The sequence below is a fragment of the Micropterus salmoides genome, unplaced genomic scaffold, assembly GCF_014851395.1.
Source record: "Micropterus salmoides isolate LMB-PRFRI ecotype aquatic unplaced genomic scaffold, ASM1485139v1 Ms_hic_scaffold_6, whole genome shotgun sequence".
Taxonomy (NCBI): Eukaryota; Metazoa; Chordata; class Actinopteri; order Centrarchiformes; family Centrarchidae; genus Micropterus; species Micropterus salmoides.
This window is the reverse complement of record NW_024044348.1, coordinates 22,068,783-22,089,889: the sequence shown is the minus strand read 5'-3', so window position 1 is coordinate 22,089,889 and position 21,107 is coordinate 22,068,783. Positions and strand designations below refer to the sequence as shown.

At 40.8% G+C, this 21,107-nt stretch overlaps 1 protein-coding gene and 1 long non-coding RNA gene across 2 annotated transcripts; one reads left to right on the top strand and one right to left on the bottom strand.

Annotated features, from left to right (window-relative positions):
- Window positions 1-1,079: 1,079 nt before the first annotated feature.
- On the bottom strand, window positions 1,080-20,725 carry LOC119890791 (dysbindin domain-containing protein 1-like). The gene is made up of 4 exons (XM_038702193.1): window positions 20,319-20,725; window positions 14,712-14,858; window positions 8,599-8,736; window positions 1,080-1,204 (listed from the first exon to the last, which is right to left on the bottom strand). The coding sequence occupies exons 1-4, from the start codon at window positions 20,347-20,349 to the stop codon at window positions 1,080-1,082; spliced, it is 441 nt and encodes a 146-aa protein (XP_038558121.1). The 5' UTR covers window positions 20,350-20,725.
- LOC119890792 lies at window positions 6,174-12,560 on the top strand. Its single transcript, XR_005442306.1, has 3 exons — window positions 6,174-6,316; window positions 8,592-8,766; window positions 12,245-12,560. It is a non-coding gene; the product is annotated as an uncharacterized LOC119890792 (long non-coding RNA).
- Window positions 20,726-21,107: the final 382 nt, after the last annotated feature.

The window sequence follows — 21,107 nt, the reverse complement described above, 5'->3', positions numbered from 1 at the left end:
TTTGGCATTCATGCAGAGCTTACTGAAGCCGTCCAGACTATGGTGCAATTCTCCCTTTGTGTCTAACTATTTCAAGTATTCCTCATCAAGTTAACTTTGAAGGACCAACTCTAATTATCTTAGTAGCAGCAACCAAGTTTTAAAAAATGTTTTCCAATTTCTTTATCATTTAACAAATTGTGAAAGCAAGTTTTTGAGTATGGAAAAGTGTGCATATAGCTTGCTACTTGGTCTCTTTATCTTTTGTCATCTGCACCAAATGCCAATAATTCTGGGGAGCACTGTTGATACAATTCAGAGAAGTGCAATGTTTCATTTAGGCAATTATGATAGCAACACACATTCTTCATTAAGATGAAGAATGTGATGGATATAAAGAGCGTGGCCTCACTGATGTCCACTTCTGCTGAAGTTACCTTCATTGCAGGAAACAAAAAAACCCCAAACCGTCTCATTTTCAAGCCAACACATTAAGTAAGAGCCTCAGCATGATGTTTCCTTTGAACAGCACTGTTGATTTTTTTAAAATCATATCCCGGTAATTCAATGTGAATTCCAATGTCTGAACTTTATGTGCAAGGTCTGCACACGCTGTGGACGCAATTTAGGAACCAATCTCGCTGTCCAGGCTATTTCCCACCCTGAGAGGCTATAAGAATGGGGTGCTGTTATTATTCTGCTTACCTCATACCCTGTCTGTCATTCAAAAAACAAAGCTTAAAATCATCTGTCAGCCCAGAGTGCATTAAGAACCCCTTGCATGAAAAACACAATTCTTGTGTGTGTCTGTGTGTGTGAGGGAGAGAAAGAAGGAGAGTAGAGGGAGAGAGAAGGACAGTGTGTGTATTGCACATCTCAACATCTGTAGTTAGAGCACAGAGCACTTTGTCCAGAGTTCAACCTGAACTCATCTGTTCAGCACCATGAAATATTATGGAGTGCACAGTGGCAGATGGGGGCTTCTGGTCCGCGTTGTGTTCCCACTCTGGTTGTGTCCTTCTGGCTCTGGGTTTTCTCTCTCTCTGTGGTCTGGCTGTATCACCTCAGATATCACGGCTGCTTAGGCCTTTCCAGCTTCATTAAGGCTCTGCGGTGTCTGAGTCGCTGTGGTGTTTTCTCTCCCGTGGGGGCTCCACTTTGCTGCAGCGTGTCCACGAGGGGGAGCGCATGTACCCACCTCTGGGCAGCACAGGCTGGTGGGAACCTGGGAACCAAACACACAACCACTTGTTACCAACAGGAATCCAAACCGTTGTTATATCATACGAAAACAGACATAAGGAAATCAGTCTGCACACAGGTCATGCTCCTGTTTATTGGCATTAGTATACATCACTCTACGCCTGACATATGCTAAAAGCATATATACAACTGTCTTCAGAGCTCAGCTGTTAAATGCAGTTGCTGCTTAGTTCCCTCCCAGCCATCCTTTAGTCTATGTAGCATGCCTTCGCACACACATACACATGCCATTTCTAGACGGGCCTCGGAAGAATACTGGGATCACACGGATTATATTTTTAGGGACTCCTATTCTTCTTATTATTATATAATATCCTATAAAATGTGAAAGTGAGATCATGACCAGCTAAAAGGGTCAAAAAACAGTTTGTATCTATTTAGAAGAATCTAAAATGATCTACAAGAAGAATCTTGAAGCATAAAGCTCTTAATAAAAACCAGTAAATGTACCATAAATAGTTCAGCAACTCACAACAACTTGGCCATCTTATCTCAATAATCAATAATCTTTTGTTGTTTATTTAAATGTTAGCCATATGAGAACTTTTCTCTTTCAGTTCCTCTTTGTACCACTTGGTGGTAATGTCCATCCTACTAGCAGGACAACAAAGCAACACCAGAATGACTGATAGAGAGCTGGCAACTTACTCTGCCTTAAACTGTCCATATCTCTAATGTTAGGTCTCTTAAGCGAAGGACATAGTAAGTACCTGGCTTATATATCTCCCTAAAGTCACATTCATATCCTCACACACACATTAAAGAGTGGAGAGAAAAGGGGAGGTAAAAGACATATTGATCTCAGGAGATTGATGGCGTCTCCACTGAATTGTAATGAGAAAGGCAACAACCTCCTCAGCAGCATGAAGGAGTCTGCTGCAGCAAGCATCATGAACACCTGCTGATGACTGCTTATTGTGTCTACATAGCTATATTAATGTGTCTGCGATGTGGACATTCTGCATAATATGTGAGCATATGTGTGTATGAGGGGTAATTTTCCCATTCCCTGTGTGCATTGTTCCGATTTCTGGTCACTTGTTTTGTCCTGACATTTAATTGAAAGACTCATGAACATGAATTCACGGAAATAATTGAAAACATACATAGATTTTCCCTTGTTCTCCCTCTCGCTGTCTTGCTGTCACACACACACACACACAGTACCCTGAGCTATGGGATACTGTACTGTATTCCTTCTGTGCTGTTGGCTAATGGCCATTAGATTCTTCAATCAGCATGTTGCTGCATTACTTAATGTTTCTGAAACAATAGACTCCTACAGAAAACCTGTGAAGGCAAAGGGATAACAACTGAGCACCACATTTGTGTTTACTGAATATGTGTGCATGTACATGCAGACATGTAGAGCTAGGGACACTACCCTTCTCTTTCAACCAATTTAAGGGAAACAACACTCATTTCTTTTGTGTATGCTAATTCTAGCACAGCCCAATCAGTGTTTGTGCACTGGAACAAGTCTTTAAAAGCCTTTAAAAGCCTGGAGCAACCCCAAAGGCTGTGAGTTAAGTTGGCATTTTACCTTTTACATCAAAGGAGCTTTTATGGATGGTCCATAAAATATTGGTATTGTGCTCCTACAAGATAAATCACCACAGAATAACTCAAGACAGAAAGCTGCTGCTTCACTGCCACCCTATGGGCTAAAACCTTAACAACATGCTTCACTTCTGGCTATACCCTTAGCAATAACATCACTACAGGAGTTGTGTCTTTTATATCAGATTGGAAACAAAATACAATGGACCATCTCATCTCTGATTACAATGTGGCCCCTTGTAATTTTGCTGGTTCCTGTTGTAGAGTAGTTTTTCCAGTCAAATCTTTCTGTCCCCCAACGCAAACACCAAATATAAACCGTCAAAGGATTTGAGAATGATACTGTATATTACATGCTGTGTAGTTAGCAAACCATGAATGGAAAATGAGTTTCTGTTCCCCATTTTCGGCATCACTTCATCCCTTCACATGTCTACTTAAGAAATCCTTGGCCAAATCCTTAATACCTAAAAACACAACTCCCATTACTTGAACATGACGGAAATAAACCAGGCAGAAACACAATAGGTGATATTCTGCACTGTCATCAGTTAACAATGCTGTTACTGCTCCAACGACAAAGAATAGAAGGGCAGAGCTACGCATGTGGTAGTTTTTCCAGGGATGTGGGTAAACTTTATGGTTCATCAAGCTCATTTCAGTGGGGGACAAAGAGCAAACCTACTGGACAAAGTCAGCCTTTTGTTCTGTGCCTTCTAGAAAGAAAGGATTGATGAAACACTAATTACTGTATGTTCTCGGCTCGCTGGGTTCTAGCTATATATAGCTAAGTATAACTGATCATGTTTACTACTTTTGGTTGAACTGTCCCTGAACGAATGTTAATCTGAATTAGGCTTTAATTTGCCAAGTAGCAGAAAGTGAAAGAGGGGTGCACAGGAATGGACAAAGGAAACATGGTAAAGAAAGACAGCAGAGTAAACAAAACAAACAAGAAACAAGCATCTATAAATAATGTGCTAGTGTAGTTACTCAGATTATGTTAACTGTTTAAATGGATCTGAAGCACCAGGCCTTGTGAATTATTCAGCAACCTACATTTAGCATGAACTCACTCACCCATCTTCGCCTCTCCTCTCTTCACTGTGCTTCCTTTAACCTCTCCTTCAACTCCTACATGGCCCCAAAACACTGGCACACACTCAGCAGTTTCCCAGAGCATGGTCTACTGCTCCTCACAGCACAGCTCAATACTACCACATTGCAATGCAAACTCTGACAAGTTAATTCAATTGCAGTCCATAAACCAACTTTTGTTCATTACACTACCTTTATTACAATTTAGTTTGCAATATGTTGCTATTTTGGTTTCAGCAGGGTTGTTCAAGACTTTAAAAAAAATAAAATAAAATCGCCTTGCATGAAATTCTAGGGCTGAATAATGAGGTAGGTTTTATTGAATCCAGATGAAACAGAACAGCTGGTCCTAACATATGAGATTTGTGTAATGAGTCGCTGTTAGGATAAACCCCCACTGTCATTGTCTGCACAGCATCTGCTTGGGACAATAGAATGTTTGTTGATGTATGAAATATGTATTTTTACTGTTTTAGATAATCTAAAATAAAGTTGTACAATTAAGAAAAATGTATTTTTATAATGAGAATGCTTGAATTTTCAAATGACAAAGTGATATTTGATAGGGCAACAACTCTGTATGGTGGAAAACAAATCAAGCATCTTGTTTTCCTGCATAATATATCAAATGTTGTTTCATGGACACTTATCCAAAATGACTTACAGCACCACATTTCCATGCAAGTGCTTGCACATTCAGCCCCAGTGGTGTTCAAACCACACTGAGCCTGGCAGTCTTAGGCAGCGTTCACTAACATTTGCCACCTGTCTAATTCACGTTGTGTATGCCCTACCTGCTGAGCTACACATTTTCAAATAAAATGTTTCATGTCTTTTGTGATCTTATGTGATTTTCTGTAAATCTTACAGCCATGGCCATACAAGCAAAACAGTTTCTCTACAGTATCTGCCTGCAGACTTTACAAAAATCATCTACAGCAATCTTAGTGGCTTCATCAATCTGGGATCAGACATGGAGAGAAAGAAAGAGAGAGATAGACCGAGAGATTGGAAATGATAGAGAGGCAAGCTTTTGTCGGAAGGTTAATGACTTTCAATAAGAAAGAAATGTTCTCAGATGGCTGGTCTATTTTTATGTGGGATTTTTGCAAGTAAAAATACTGGCGTGAATGACACTGCTCATTGTGAGGTCATCATTGACAGTGAAGACAGATCAGTCATCTGAATGTCATTCTGAGTATGCAAACACTTTATCATTGTTGGGATTTTGTTTCTCACAGATCTGAGGCTGGGAATGAAATTAAATCATTTAAACATAACTGTGGTGTACAGCTGTACATCTCCTGACAGCAGGACTTCATCTTCATTAGCAGAAAGCAGAGGATGTGAGACCTTGGACTGGAAGGGTCTTGGCTATTGCATCTCCTGCACCTGGCAACTAAAAAGCAGCTGTGGCCCCTGATCAACAAGAGTTTGAGGAAACTTAGTGTGATGGTGTTGGAGAGGACAGCTGGAAAGGTTGGATAAGCTAAAACTGTCTGCTCGGCTGTGAGAACATAGGTTTAAAATGTAGGAAGATAAAAAAATTTTTATATATATATATATATATATATATTATATATTATATATATATATATATATATATATATATATATATATATATATATATATATATATATATATATATATATATATATATATATATATATATATATATATATATAACATCACATTAGTGTAATTTACACACTTGTTTGTTGTAGGTTTTGCCCTGAACATAAGTCAAAATCTTTGAGATAGCGGTCACGGTTTGGTGTGGGTGAGGCAGGTTGGAGGACCCAAACGCAGGACACAAGGCAGGAAGAGGTACAGTACAAAGGGGTTTTAATGAACGAACCAAAAGCGAGCACACTTACAGGTGAGTGGCTGAATACAGAGTCCAAAAACTAAGGTAGTCCAAACAGAGATCCAAAGGGAGCAGTGTAACACGACTGGGAGACACGACAAACAACAGGAGACCTCACAGCAACTCCAGGAGACAGCATACAATGACCCGACAAAGACAAGACAGAAACACCAGGCGTATATACGCACAGGGACTAACGAGCAGGGCAGGAGCAACACAGGTGAAGGACATGAGATTAACGAGGCAGGCAGAGAGAGACAGTGAGCAGAGGGAAATAGAGAGACTGACATGCAGGCAGAGTGACAACCGGGGGAACAGACGGAACACAGGTTACTGAACACAAAACAGACCAGAGTGAACACTTAACATGAACTAAGGTACAGAACTGGGAACAAGGACAAAGAACTAAAACGCAGGATCAAGAGTTAAGGCAGTGACTAAGAAACAATATAACAACTAGACTACCAAACCAAATCAACACAGGACTACGAGCTAGAACACCAGACAAGACATAAACACTAAGGAAACGAGAAGAACAGGTAGGAACAGGTAGGTAACAGAAGGACACCAGAAACAAATGGCAAAAACTACAACTCATGACAATAGCATTGGTGTCCATGCGTTTATTTATCGTTGAGTGACTCACAACATTTACAAATTTGCAAGTGTAAATTTGTAAAACTATCATCATTAATCAAACTGAATTGAAAGAGTGAGCGATTCAAATCACAGAATAATGTGATATTTAATGATGCAAATCAAATCAAATCAAATTACTGTGGGATTAAGTGTGTCACTCCGTTTTCTACGAAGTCATCAATTCATTTAGAAATCAATGTTATACATCCTTTGATTTCACTATTCAAAGGAGAATACCCAGTTTATTTGTTTAATATTAAGACTGATAATAAATGATTCATTATTTTTTTTCCTTTGACATTGAACCCTACACTAACAACTCACTTGTAAGTGTTGCATTTAAGACATTGAAATCTAAAGTTAACAGCCTACAGTGATGCCTGGTCAACCTTTTCCCATCCAGTTTAAAGCAGCTAGAATCAATATTGTTTTATAATAACAATGTATCAAATAACAATGTAAACAATGTGGTGAACCTACAAAGAATTAATCACTGGAATCTGCAGTTCCCCCTCAGCTTTAAGGAGCTTTATAGTGAGCTTCAGCTCATAGCTGTTTTTACGGTTTTGAAAAACACAATTAGCAACTAGCTGGTGAAAACAGCGAAGCATTTAGCACTGAAGAGCCAGTTATTTATCTCAAAAACAAAGGAAAGGGAGAGCAAATATTGGACTTAAATTTGCCAGGTGGCCAGAAACACAATTCCAAATGAATCATAATGTTGCTTTGTAACTGTTGGATGTGTAAAGATGTCAATGTTGTGTTTGCATTTTGATTCCTCTACCCCTGAGTGGTCCAAACAATCTGTTATTGCAGGTTTAAGTAAATATGTTGCTATGATATAGCTGGTACAGTAACTCCATCATGGGGGCAGCCACGCTACAGCTGTCTAAGCACTAGTAGCAGTGAGAAATTAACTGGGCGAGCCTTATTTAAGGATCCTCACCTTGTATATTATAAACTGGAATATTGTCTTCAGTTTGTTTTGTCCAGCACTGTGTTTCAGTAGATTAAAAAAAATTCAGAGTTAGATCTCTGCATACACATGTGGTCAACCTCCACCAAGACCAGTAAGCCCTGTCACCAAAATGGTGAATGGTTTTGAACTCACTATGTATTCTCAGCCGCACAAAGTATGATAACCGGTCACACCCCTAGCTGTGAAAGCCGGACATTTTTATCAAGTAAAGTTCGAAGCTTTAAACAGTCCATGCACAGAATATATGATTATTGTAAGGCACGGTCTGAATAATGTCAGTGGCCCTTTAAATCTTGAGCTGGCATGAAATCCTGTGTGAATGCTGCAAGAGCGTCGGAGGAGTAGAGAGTTCACTGTCCGCATGCAGGATGAGGCTCCCGTGGCATAAATAAAACATGGGAAAGATTTTGTGCTTCCTTTTGTAGAAAGACATGCTGGCCTTTCTCCTGTACCTGCTGCTGCGACACACATGCAGAGGGAACGGTCTCTCCTCTTCAATATGCACATGTGCATGAGGCCTGTCTACTGTATTTGATTAATTTGGCTTGTTTCTGCCTGGTGTGATGCAGTCCCTGCTCAACACAACATTGTTTCCTTTCATTCCTGCTTTCCAGGATGACTGAATTCCTAGTTGTGATTCAAAATGTTATTATTTGATAGGATCTAAATAAAACTGTTTCCCATAAGAATCAAACAATTTAAGAAGATACAATGTAAAACATTTAACAGTTAAACAGTTTAACCTTTCCAGTTTATCCATGACTCGATGATTTGATGAGTCCCTAATGGAGTAACGTGACATTTCAAATCATTATGGCTCGGCAGGCCTTTTTAGTACCCTGGCCACAATGTTACAAACATCTCTCCTACACAGATGTTTTTTCATTCCTTTCACTCCAAAAAGTTGAGCTGAGGTAAAGGACTGTATTGAGGAAATTTAATTTAGGAAAAGCTCCTGTAGGCTCACGGAAAAGCTATCAGTTTAAATATCATTTGCTCTTTTTTGACACTTAACAACACACTTAAAATGTTCAGTGCATGTACTGATTGTTTACAGTATACCGTATGTATACTACATAACATTAAAGAGAATGTAGTTTTTTTTTCGCAATGACAGATGTTGCCCCATCCCTTTATATTTTAGTTATTGTTGTTTATTGTGAAAACATGTGCATTCATTTTTTTTTTTTTTAATTTTTTTTGCAGGCCTTACCTGCTGGGGACTCATTGTGGTTCTCCTCATCAGAGTCAGCAAAAACTTCAGCCAGCTCCTGGTCAGACATGTCAGTCAGCTCAGTCAGATCCAGAAGGTCAAAGTGCACCTCCAAAGAAGACACACTACTCAGTGGTTCTACGAGGCATATTGACAAAACAGGGAAAGGTAATTGATTAAAATTATACACCTGTGTTGGCTGACAGGGCAGAAAAAAAAGCCACTCCTCAAAAAGAAGTGGAACTGCATATACTCTGAATACACAGCCCATTGTGTGATGCCAATCCTGAATCTCCATTGTACTCATAATCAGATCAATTACTGGCTCTTACTGTACTATTGTAAAATCTATTTCAACAAAGAACATGAGTACTCTTTCATCTCTTGTGAAGCTATGTGCTCTCTACATCAGAAAGAAGAGATTTCTTGAGCTCGCCACTGTAGTCAGCGAGTGTCTCTGTTTCAGCCTGACACCTGTGTGTTAAACACAGGCATTGACTAAAGAATTGAAGCAAGAACTTAAGCTCATGGAGATGAAAATAGCAAGTTCTTTAACACATTGTGGTATCCATCTTTCTCCTGGGTGTGTTGCACCTGTTCATTTCTGCACAAGGCTCTGATTCCTCAGCAGGCACGGGTCACTACTGCTGTACACAACATGTGGTTAGTGTGCGTCGACACGCCAGGCTCAGCATTCCAATCAGGCTGCCTCCAAAGCTGAATATATTATGTAATGTATGTAAATTGAAATATATTCAAAGACTCTGTAATACATCCTAGCAAGGGTTCAAGAACCTCTGCTTGCCTCAGCATCACCCAAATTAGGAACCAATTCTGTGTAACAGAGCTGAACTAATCTACCATTACAGTGAGAAAGATGTTTGGAGACTATACTAAGGCAGATGGAGGTGTGTTTGCATTTCCTTATGATTCAGTGGATGCCTACATGCCAGGCAACGTCAAGCCTGAATGGAACACTTCACTGGTTGTTTGGGCGTAACCTTGTGGAGAAAACGACGGGTTGTGAGACAGGTTGAAAGCTGTTATTATGCTACGTTGTTTGCCTGCTGTTTTCCAGGCTGTTTAAGATGGGCTGAAGAAGCAGAGCCCACTCTCCTGCTGCTACTTCATTTAATTCCTTGCATTGTACCTCCTGATCGAGCACATATGGATTTTAAGACGGCTGATCATCATGCTGAAGCAGTGGCTGCTGTGCCACATTTCAGAAGTGTTAAAAATACAAACCAGAAATGTCAGGCGACATGTGGAATGGAAAATAAGGAAGCAGTGACAATGAGAGAATACAAATAAGAAATGACTAAAGGCGATCAAACGCAAAGACCAACCTCACCTGTCCTTCATTTCACCCCATAACTTCTGCTCTATTCAAAATGTACAGTCCTACAGTCCAGTTTTACTGTCATGTTCATAACCAGGACAGGTTTACATGCCGGCCATAACCCAGGTAGATATGACAAGCATGAATATTACCAAAGCCAGTGACTGTGTGGCCAGCATAGATTCATAGATTCATGTCTACAAAAGGAGAGAGAATTAAGACTGACAGAGAATGACAACTAATATGAGGTAAGACTAAGGAAGGAGAAAAAAGCAGGAAAGAGAGGAATGGATGTGATAGTGCCATGTTACTCATTTTAAATGTTAAACCTTTAGGACAAATAATAAATTATATTGACAAATATCACCCCAGATTTTACATACTAATAAAATGTATTCCCATAAAACAAGTGATTTCTCATCTTTCTTTAATGTAAAAACCTGCGGGATCCCCAAGGGCTCCGTTCTAGTCCCCATCTATTGATTTGTTATACACATGTTCACTTCTATCCTCATATTACTAAATCCAAACCCACACTGTTTGGATGTCTGAGGACGAAGTCAACAATAAGCCTATTTGGCTCTCCAATAGCCCCAGAAATCCTGATCCGTCGTTCGTCCAGTATAAAGCTGTAAGCAAGTAATTTTTAAATGTGATCTTTCATGCAATTACCAATTCCTATTTAGATCATAGAAACTTTGACTCCTATCCCTTTCCAGTTACAGTCAGTCTCACATGATTAAAAATCCAGCCTTTGCCAAAAGAGATATGTCAGTTTTAGCATCTACCCCCTGGTTACTAAGCTAGTTCTGCCATCCTGACAATATCCAACTTCTGTATCAGACTGTGGAAAGAGCTGCCTGTGGCTTAACACATCACATTCATTTAATTGTTTACTTTGAATATATGTAAAACACAAACATCCGACAAGAAAATGCAATCAAATAAACAAATCAAAATGATTAAATAACACAATAATAAATAATTAATAATAGTTACAGCCAAAGAATTTTCTTGAAACTCTTGTCAATTTCCTTACATATTCGAAAAGGAGAGGGAAGAAGAAAACAAACTTATTTGATTCTACCTCGTGTCCACAAATCAAATGCTTACAAATAATCTACCCTTCCAAATATTTACACATCTACTTTGTCATACCCAAAAGCAATTCAAAATGTACATAAATTATTTAAAAAAGGAAAGAATGAATTTCAGCAACCCAGAAAAAATGAAATAATAACAACAAAATTGAAAATACTAGCCCCAGAAAACACTCGTTGATTATTCACCCCCTTCTTCATCCCTATAACCCATGAAAACCATATCTTTATCCCTGATTTTAAACTGATTTTTGTTTGGACATTGCTTTAGATCCTCATTGAGACTGTTCCATAGCTTTACTCCAGAGACTGAAATACAAAAACCTTTCCTGGTTGTCCTTGTCCTGTTTGTTTTGAAATTGTGTTTCCCTCTTAAATTATAACCTCCCTCTCTCTCCCTGAACAATATTTGAATATTTCTGGGCTGTTTTATATTTCATAAGATCTATGAATTTTAATAATTTATAATCCTTATTGCTCTTTTTTGGAGAATAGATAGTGAATGTAATAAACTTTTGTAGTTGTGTCCTTTATACCTGTACAGTAAAATAATACATTATCCCTTTGAAGGCAAAGGGCAACATGAAACCTCATTATCGGGTGAACCTAACCAGCTTTCATTATCACACCATTAACTATCGCATATAATTAAATGTCTGTTGTTTGATGGTGGTTGATTCAGTGAAGATACACTGCAATATGCAACTTTTGGTCGACAAGAATCACATAGAACCTGTTTTGTTTTATTCATTTCATATTTTCCATAATTTCAGATTGCTTCTTGACTGTGTCTGTGAATATATATTGCATTTCCCTCCGGCTGGAAGGTGCCTGCTGAACAGCTATCAGTCATTTTGCCCCCCTATTGGGAAGAGTGAAGAAACTGTAGGCAGAGAAACAGGGAGGATGGAAATTGTGGAGGAGGAGAGGAAGAGAAAAAAAGCAGGATGGTGGGGGGAGATTGAGAGATGAAGCTGCGTAAGAAGGTTCATGTAAAAGAATACAAGGGGAATCAAAAGTAGATGAAAAGGAAGAAAGGCATTATATAAAAAATACCCCTATTATTTCCTGCCATTATTTTCAAATGGTTTACAAGATTATTCCCATTGTGCTGTGCTTAATTTTTAACCACCTCTCCCCCATCTCTTTTTTCCCTCTCCCACACCCTTTCTTTCTGAATAATTGATCAGTATGTTTTCTCTCCCAGGCAGAAACAACTGCCTCTCAAAAAGCCAATCAGGGGGAGCTCTGAGATGCCAGGACTGACAATAGAGAATTCACGCTGAGACTGAAAAAAATGACTTTTTGTCTACAGCAGATGGATGATTTAAAAGACTACAACCTCTTCTTACACTAAGATATACAGCCTGGTGGCTTGTAAAATTTTATTTGTGTTTACTGATCTATTTTGACTCCTCCATGATGACATTACATTTTTTTAGCATGTCCTTAATCTCGTACTTTATATTCATGGCTTTACAGTTAATGCGTGTAAAATAAAGTGCCCTTCAATTTACTGAAAAGTACTAGGTTTTCTTTCATTCAGAATATCACTGTCGGAAAAATAATTGTTTGCGTGCTGTCAAGTTGACGTTCTATAAAAGGGGTTTTCTTTCATTTTCTTTCCCTTTTTTCCTTTCCTCTCTCTGAATGTAGAAAGGTACAGATAGATCGAACTGAAGGAACAAAGAACAGGGAGGATGGGTAAGAGGGAAGAGTTCACATTTGGGAGAAGGGATGAGAGAGCGGAAGGGATGTGCCTTGCATGCTGGATCTGTGTAATCCCCTTCCCTCTCTACTGGCTCATCGGGTCTCTAAGGTCATCAGTCCAGCCTGAGCAGCTTGTGATGATGACTCTGATGGAAGACCAAGCAATGCCAAAAAATATTTTCCCTCCCCATAATCTGACTATGACACAATGACAGCATACAGGCACTCGACAGTTTTAATCATTAACAGGTCCAGTTCTTGTCCGTTGCAGGTAACTAATACATTCACACACACTCACAGAGGGTGCAATTTGGGGTTAAGCATCTTTCCCATGGGCACATGGAGACTGGAGGAGCTGGGGATCGAACCACGACCTTATGATTAGTGGACGACCTGCTCACATGGCTGTGGCTCAGGAGGTAGAGGTCTCTCGGCTGTGGCTTGAGAACGCACCGACACCGAAGTGCAGACCAGTGAGCGCTTTAGTGCAAGTCCATCAAAATGAAAACATGTTGCAAAACTCTTCTCAGTACGTCATGCTTTATTCACCACCCTGATGAAGGCAAGTTAACCAAAAATGTTTGATGAATATGGTTTACTGAAAACAAGCTGTGCAACACGTTTTAAATTTAAAAGGTATAATAAAATGTACTTAATCCCACATTTCTCTGTTCTTCCCTTTGACTCGTGGTTTCTGCTATTAAAGGTCAAAACAAGCAAACACACTTTTTTGCTCTCAGAGTACTAAATAGCAGTCACCATAAATTTTTAATATTCAATTCCTGCACATCCACCCACTCATAAAAACAAAAGGCAACTTATCCGCACTGCAGTTTTATATGGGTTTGTGTGTATTAGTGCATGTTGTTGTTTTTCAGTGGTTTAACTGCCACAAACCAACTGACAACTTCTTCTTTCTGCGATATTAATATGTTTGTCTTTTTAAGGTACGCTCTTTGCTCTGGGCCTAAAAATAAATGTTGCAGATGACTCAGGAGCAACTGTAGTCCCCCTTTATGGAGACAAAACTGCAGCACTAGGAAGGAATGTGTTTCTGTGCCACTGAAGATGAAGCTGTGATGTGGCTCTGTGGATAAGAGCAGGTACGTGTTTTTATTTGATTCCTGATCTCTTAATGAAGTGGTCAGAATGAATGTACTGCAATCAGAGGGATAATACTTTTGTTTACATGTTCTCTCAAGATGGGATTTGAAGAGCACATTGTGAATATTTGAAGCAGCAATGATCTTTCATAGCTAAATACTATTAGCTGACCTGTCAGGTGGCATGGCTAGTTAGTAGGTCACAGAGACACACATACACATTAGGCTGTCACAAAAAACGTTTGGTTAGTGAAGCAGATAAAGGTGGCCTTGTCACCCATGTAGCCCCAGTATCCGTCTCTGTGGTTCTATGCCCCGGTCTCTGAGTGAGGCACGTACAGAGAAGCCTCTGTATGGTACTGATGCACAATGAGTCCTTTCAACCAAGGATAAGCTGCAGCGGTCTTTGAGAATGTGGGACCAGAATACCTCAAACAGGCAGTGATCTTTCAGTGGGTTTAAACATCAGAGAACATCAACCTGAACTTACTGGATTAGGATGTATATAGTCCAGAATGATATGTGTGAAATGTGTGTCAATAATGCATTAACGCTCCACAGGCCTATTCAGGAGATTCATTATGTGTTAGTATTACTATTTTTCAGTAAAGATCCACAAGTGACTGTCACTGATAAGACATGTTTTTAGCAGAAGCAAGATATCCTCTGCCCTCCTTATTTAACATTCCTCATCACCTTCTTTGTTGGAGACACTTTCTATTGATTAGGTATCTTGCTCAAGGCATTTTCCACCCATGATTAGCCTAACAACTCCTTAACATTGATGAACATTCATCACCGTCACCACTGTTTCACACTCTTAATATCAACTTCTTGTCACCCCTTCCCCCAGGTACTCACGTCTCTTCTCCGTGATGTGCAGCAGGCTAGCAGTGTGCCCCGACAGGCCACCCTCCTCCCCTTCCCCCCCCGGATGCTGGAACAACTCCTTGGATAGGTCACCTGAGCTGGAGGGCTTCAGCAGCTTCTGGATGTCTTTATTGGGCTCTACCAGGACACAGGAATGGAGAGTGGGAGGGAGCAATGAGAATAAAAAGATGGCTTTTTGGATTTTTAATAAAAGATTACATTAGAGCTGTTGGCTTATTTGCTCTACTTAACTCACTGTAGATCTCAGGCCTAGATCTAATACAAAGGCACATCTTGAGGTATTGAAGGGGAAGAAATCCTTTAAGAAATCCCAACTAGTGAAAGAACTCAATATTCGCTATGTGTCACATTCAGTTATTATCCTCATTGTACAGCCGATATTGTGTTTTCCCAATCAATTACAGAATCTCAACCTGCCATGACTCCCCAGCTAACTGCATCACCTGCCCATGTATTGTTTGATTATCTCGATTTTACAATCATTTCCCCCCGTTTTGTCCTTGAATACATTCTTTAGTCAACACATGAGAATCAATATCATTTTGCATCTTTGTGTGCATGTGTATAGACAGAGTTAAAGGTTCACTAGGCTCACTAGGTGATTCTAGTCTAATTCAACAGTTGTTACATTATCGTCATTTTAACGTTTTCTATAAAGAAAATGCTTTCTGAGAGCCTGATCATGCTCTTCCCTCAAGCCAGCCGAAAAAACATCTCCAACATCGATTCAAAATAGAAAAACAAGTTCACAGTATTATTAACAAATTTTGAAAATAGAAGGTGCTTAAAATAGCATCCGTTCAAATGCAGGAGAATGCGCACTCTCACCTATTTGACACAGCTGAAAATACAGTGGTGTTTGTGATGAGGCTCAGTGACGTAAGGACAAGTACAGAAGTGCTGCACTTTTAATTGAAAAATGCAGGAAATAATAACTGCAACACAAACTACATGAGTTTCCAGTGATATGAACAGTATAAACTTGTACTCCATTAAAAAATACATTTAACAGGAAACTATAACAACATTATAAATCTGTGTGTATATGGAGCAGCATTTGGAAGTATAGATTTTTATAGGATAACACGCAGAGCTGATGGAGTATAGCAGCAGTGTGGGAGTATAGCAGCTTTCTGATGGGCCTCACCAGATGGCTGGTTTTAGCTATTTCTACTTGCAGTATGTTCCTAGACAGTTGAATTTCTCATATCAAATTAAAAGCCTGTTACAGCCAAAGCCAAGTCAGAATATGACAGATTCTGATTTCAGCAGGAGAAGCACAGTATTCATTAAGGGCAATTGATTGTTTTCCCCAGCGAGGAGTCACACAGACTGAAAGACTATAGCGTTACCTCTGCTGTTATAATGAAATGTTTGTTCAATATTTAGACTCCCTGCAGCTTTGGTCTATTTCCATCACCTTCTTCACCAAACACTCGTTTTAGAAATCATGGATTACTGTTTCCTGACCTTTCCACCTCTGCTTAAAGGAAGTTTATCATCCTCATCTTTTCCATTAACTGTAAAATAATTTTTTCGCCACAAGAGTATTGAGCTGTGGGAGTTGCAATGCATTCATAAAAACATTTACCATTTGAGCTATTTATGTTTTATCAGGAAATTACTCTTGTTTAGACCATAGGTAGAAGAATAGGACATTAGACCTCCTGTATGCCAATGTGAGGGAAGCTTACATTGCCACTGCTTTTCCCCCACTGGGAAAGTCTGATCATAACCTGGTCCTGCTCACGCCACAGTACAAACCACAGATCCAGACACAGTCCATGACCAAACGCTCCTTCAGGAAATGGTCTCCTGAGGCAGCGGAGGCTCTGAGAGACTGCTTTGAATGTACTGACTGCAGGAAGCACATGATGAGGACATCAAGGGAGTCACACACTGCACTACTGACTACCTGAACTTCTGCATGGACGTTGTGGTCCCCACCAGAACGGTACGCTGCTTCCCAAACAACAAGCCCTGGATCACCAGTAATGTCAAGGACACCCTGAACAGGAAGAAGGGGGCATTCAGGATGGGCTGAGATGAGCTGAAGCGCGTACAGGGGGAACTCAAGGTCCACCTGAGAGAGGCGAAGGAGGACTACAGAAGGAAGGTAGAACAGAAGCTGCAGCACAACAACATGAGGGAGGTCTGGGATGGCATGAAAACCATCACAGGCAGCAAGAAGACGTACAGTATTGCAGGAGAGGGGGATGCTGGGAGAGCAAACCAGCTAAACCTTTTTTTTAACAGGTTTAATACTCCAGCTCCCACAACCAGCATGGACCACTTCACACCACCATGTCCATCACCTCCCCCAATGCCACCACCATGTCCATCACCAAGGATCAGGTGAGCAGAGAGCTGAGGAGGCTCTGTCCAAGGAAAGCAGCAGGCCCGGACAGAGTGTGTCCAAGGATGCTTAAAGCCTGTTCTGCTGAACTGGGCCACTCCAGCATGTCTTCAACCTGAGCCTGCAGCTGGGGAGGGTCCCAGTGCTCTGGAAGACTTCATGTCTCATCCCGGTTCCCAAGAAAAAACACCCCAGGGAGCCGGGTGACTTCAGACCAGTAGCACTGACATCTGAAGACCTTTGAATAGCTGCTGCTACATGTCCTCAGACCCCAGGTTCACCATGCACAAGATCCACTGCAGTTTGGATACCAAGAGAAGGTGGGCGTGGAGGATGCCATCCTCTATCTGCTCCACAGAGCCTACTCACATCTGGACAAGGTGAGCGGCGCTGTGAGACAAGCTGACAGAGATGAGGGTGGACCACGCTTGGTGACATGGATTACGGACTACCTCACAGAGAGACCACAGGACATCAGACTGAAGGGCCACACGTCAGACATGGTGGTCAGCAGCACTGGAGCACCACAGGGGACCGTGCTCTCTCCCGTCCACTTCACCTTGTACACATCTGACTTCCAGTATAACACCGGGCTCTGCCACATGCAGAAATACTCAGACGATACTGTGATAGTTGGCTACATCAAGGATGGACAGGAGGAGGAGTATAGGAGCCTGGTAGAGGACTTTGTGAGGTGGTGCAGGACCAACCATCTGCAGCTGAACACCTCCAAGACCAAGGAGATGGTGGTGGACTTCAGAAGGAAGAAACCACATCTCCAACCCATGTCCATCGAGGGGGTCGATGTGGAGGTGTGTCAGGACTTACAAATATCTGGGGCTGCAGCTGGATGACAAGCTGGACTGGACAGAAAATATGGACACTCTCCACAGGAAAGGGCAGAGCCGTCTGTACTTCTTGAGAAGGCTGGGGTCCTTCAACATCTGCAAAAAACTGCTGCAGATGTTTTACCAGTCTGTGGTGGCCAGCATCCTCTTTTACGCTGTAGTTTGCTGGGGAGGAAGCAGCAAGAAGAGAGATGCCGGTCGGCTGGACAGACTGGTGAGGAGACTGGCTCAGCGGTGGGCTCAGAGCTGGACTCTCTAGTGACAGTGGCAGAAAGAAGGACCCTGGACAAACTGCTGTCCATACTGGACAACGCCCACCACCCTCCGCACAACACCTTCATCGGGCAGAGGAGTGTGTTCAGTGTCAGATTGCTGTCCCAAATCTGCACTCTTTACTTTCATCTGCACTCCATTTGCACTGTTTACTGTTCTGCACTGTTTCACTGTGGCTACTGTATTATAAGTTATTTTAATTTTAATTTTATTTTAATATAGGTTTAATGTATGTTTAATGAATGTATGTTTCGTGTGAATTTCCCTCGAGATAAGTATCTATCTATCTATCTATCTATCTATCTATCTATCTATCTATCTATCTAGGTAGATGGTTCCTGCTGTTCTGATTATACAGTTTTCTAAGGCTTTGTCTGCTCATATATACGAAAAGGTTTAGTATTTTGGCGGAAGATGATTCTGGCTCTCGGCGAGGACGTTAATCGGTGACAGAAGAAAAGCGCATTCAAGAAAGTCACAGTACTATCCTTATGTATAGGAGGACATGTTTACACAGATGGCCTGTTATAGCTGCCACCTGCTGAAGCGGCTGTGAAGAAACCAGAGTAAATAACAAGAATATAAGTCACTTCTGGTAAAAAAAAAAAGAAAAAAAAAAGAAAAAATCAGAAATGAGTTCTTCTCAGGCAATGGCTGACCCTGTCTCGAGCCGTCAGCTGTGACTGTCTGTAAATCAGCTAACCCTAGACAGACAGATGGAGAGAGAAGGCGATAGGGAGGATGAGAATAATGTACTGTACGTTTGCCAAAAGTTGAATTAAACTCAGTGTCTCGGTTCAATAAATCAATCGTTGTTTGTAGCACATGCAGGAGGGATTAACATCACAACACCCTTTTTGCCAGGTCATTCATTGTACACACTGATTGCTCTCTATCATCTGTACTTTATAGTAATGTTGTTTTATTTTCCAACACACACTGCAATCAGCAATTCCATCCAAATGTCTCTAAAAATAGATGACTAAATCACTATGCACTGGGAATAAGTTACTCCATGTTGACTCCAGAAATAATTAACAGTCTATAGTGTTTTGGAGCATTTTCTAGCAATATTAATTCTAATCCTCACAAGTAGGGCACTTTTCTGCTAATTTCCTAATTCAGGTTGGTTGTTGGTTCAGAACAGCCACAACACAGGCAGTGTTATACAGATATCACACTGTGACCCTGTGATACATCATAATAATATGTGCACTCTAATTCAATGCCATCATAATGAGTAAATAATATCCCAATTTGTCATGGGCAGTGCTCAAATACTGTATGTAAACAATGATAAGAGGAACAAAGCCATGGCACAACAAAAGCATCTCCAATAAAAAAAGACAAATACTGCTGAAATTGCTACTTACAGTGGCTGCAGATACATTGTCTTGCCCCAAGGTACAATAGAGCAATAAAGCAACATTTTACTAGCGGTTGAATACACACTGCAGGTTTAGAGGCAGCTAATATGTAATATGTAATACACTAAAGAAATAAACTACCCTTCTACTGCTTTGCCTCACTTTGTACATTATGAGATGTAGATCTTTTTATTTATCAAAGCTAATGTTAGAATCTCCCACATTGGACATGTCATTTAAGATGTAGTTATCAGCCCTTTGAATGTTTAGATGTTATAGTGCACTGAGGCATTGAGCAGTGCTATCTACCAGCACAGGCCCCTCTGGATGGCCTTTACACAAAGGCCATATGCGCCCACTATTGTACTGCATTTTGGATTTAATCTGTCCTGCCTTTGCATGGTTGACCTACAGAGAGTGGGTATAAAAAGGCCTGTACTGCTTGGTAATTGATTAAACATGACACTTGAATGAACAAATGAACCCTCCACAGCTGGATCCTTGATGAGGAAAATATTCAAAGATAGTGTACCGGTGCTATATTTAAATCTAACATCTATCAGGGACCAACTCTTGAGTAGACAATCAAAAAAATGTAGTTACATGATCTAAGAGCAGCTCCTCTGACAAACAATAGTCAGTCCCACCATTAAAAAAACTCTCTATAGAATTATGAACATCTTGAACATGCATCTTAAACAAGAAATAAGAAAGAATAGAAAATGGCTATTACCTGGGCTCCCTGCCCCTCCCTGTGCCTCCATGCAGCTCAGCCGAGAGTGTCCTACTGTTCACCACACCAGCATCGGAGAGTGGAGGAGACAAACAGGGAGGGGATAAGGGAGAGGCAAGGGGAGAGTGTGTCTGTGCATGTGTGTGTGAGAGAGAGAGTGAGAGAAAGCGAGACAGAGAGAGTAGGGCGGGACGGGCAGACACAGCAAGACCTCAGCTCTATGAAGACTCTGCTCCTCCTTTTTTTATCCTCCGCTGTACTAGATTTCCCAAACAGGTGATGTTGGTTTCGTCTCTTGCACAGCCCCCTGGCCCCGCTCTGCCATCAGAGCTGTCTGAGAGCTGCACTGCCTCACAGAGTGAGCCCACCACAGAGAGGGAGGTCTGGGAACAGCAACATCACTGCAAATTTCAAAGCCACTTGGTTTAGTAAACGCAGCATTGTGAGGCTTGGCTTGGTATGTACAGAATACACAGAGAGAGAGATCCAGAGGAAAACAGGGAGAGAGCGAGAGAGAGAGAGAGAAAGGGAGGGAGGGTTGAGCTGGCAGTCTGCCCAGGCAGACAAAGAGAGAATGGGGTTTCATGGAGGTTTATGGACCACTGGAGGGGGGGAATTGTGTGTGTGCCTCTGTGTGAATGATGTGCGTGAATGTGGCTTACTAAGGATAAGGCAAGTTGTTAAACCTGATGATGGGTCAGTTCATGTCAGCTATACACAGCTCAGACATGGTTTCTGGATGACAGTAAGGGATATGTAGCAATATATACACAGGACACACAATTTAGT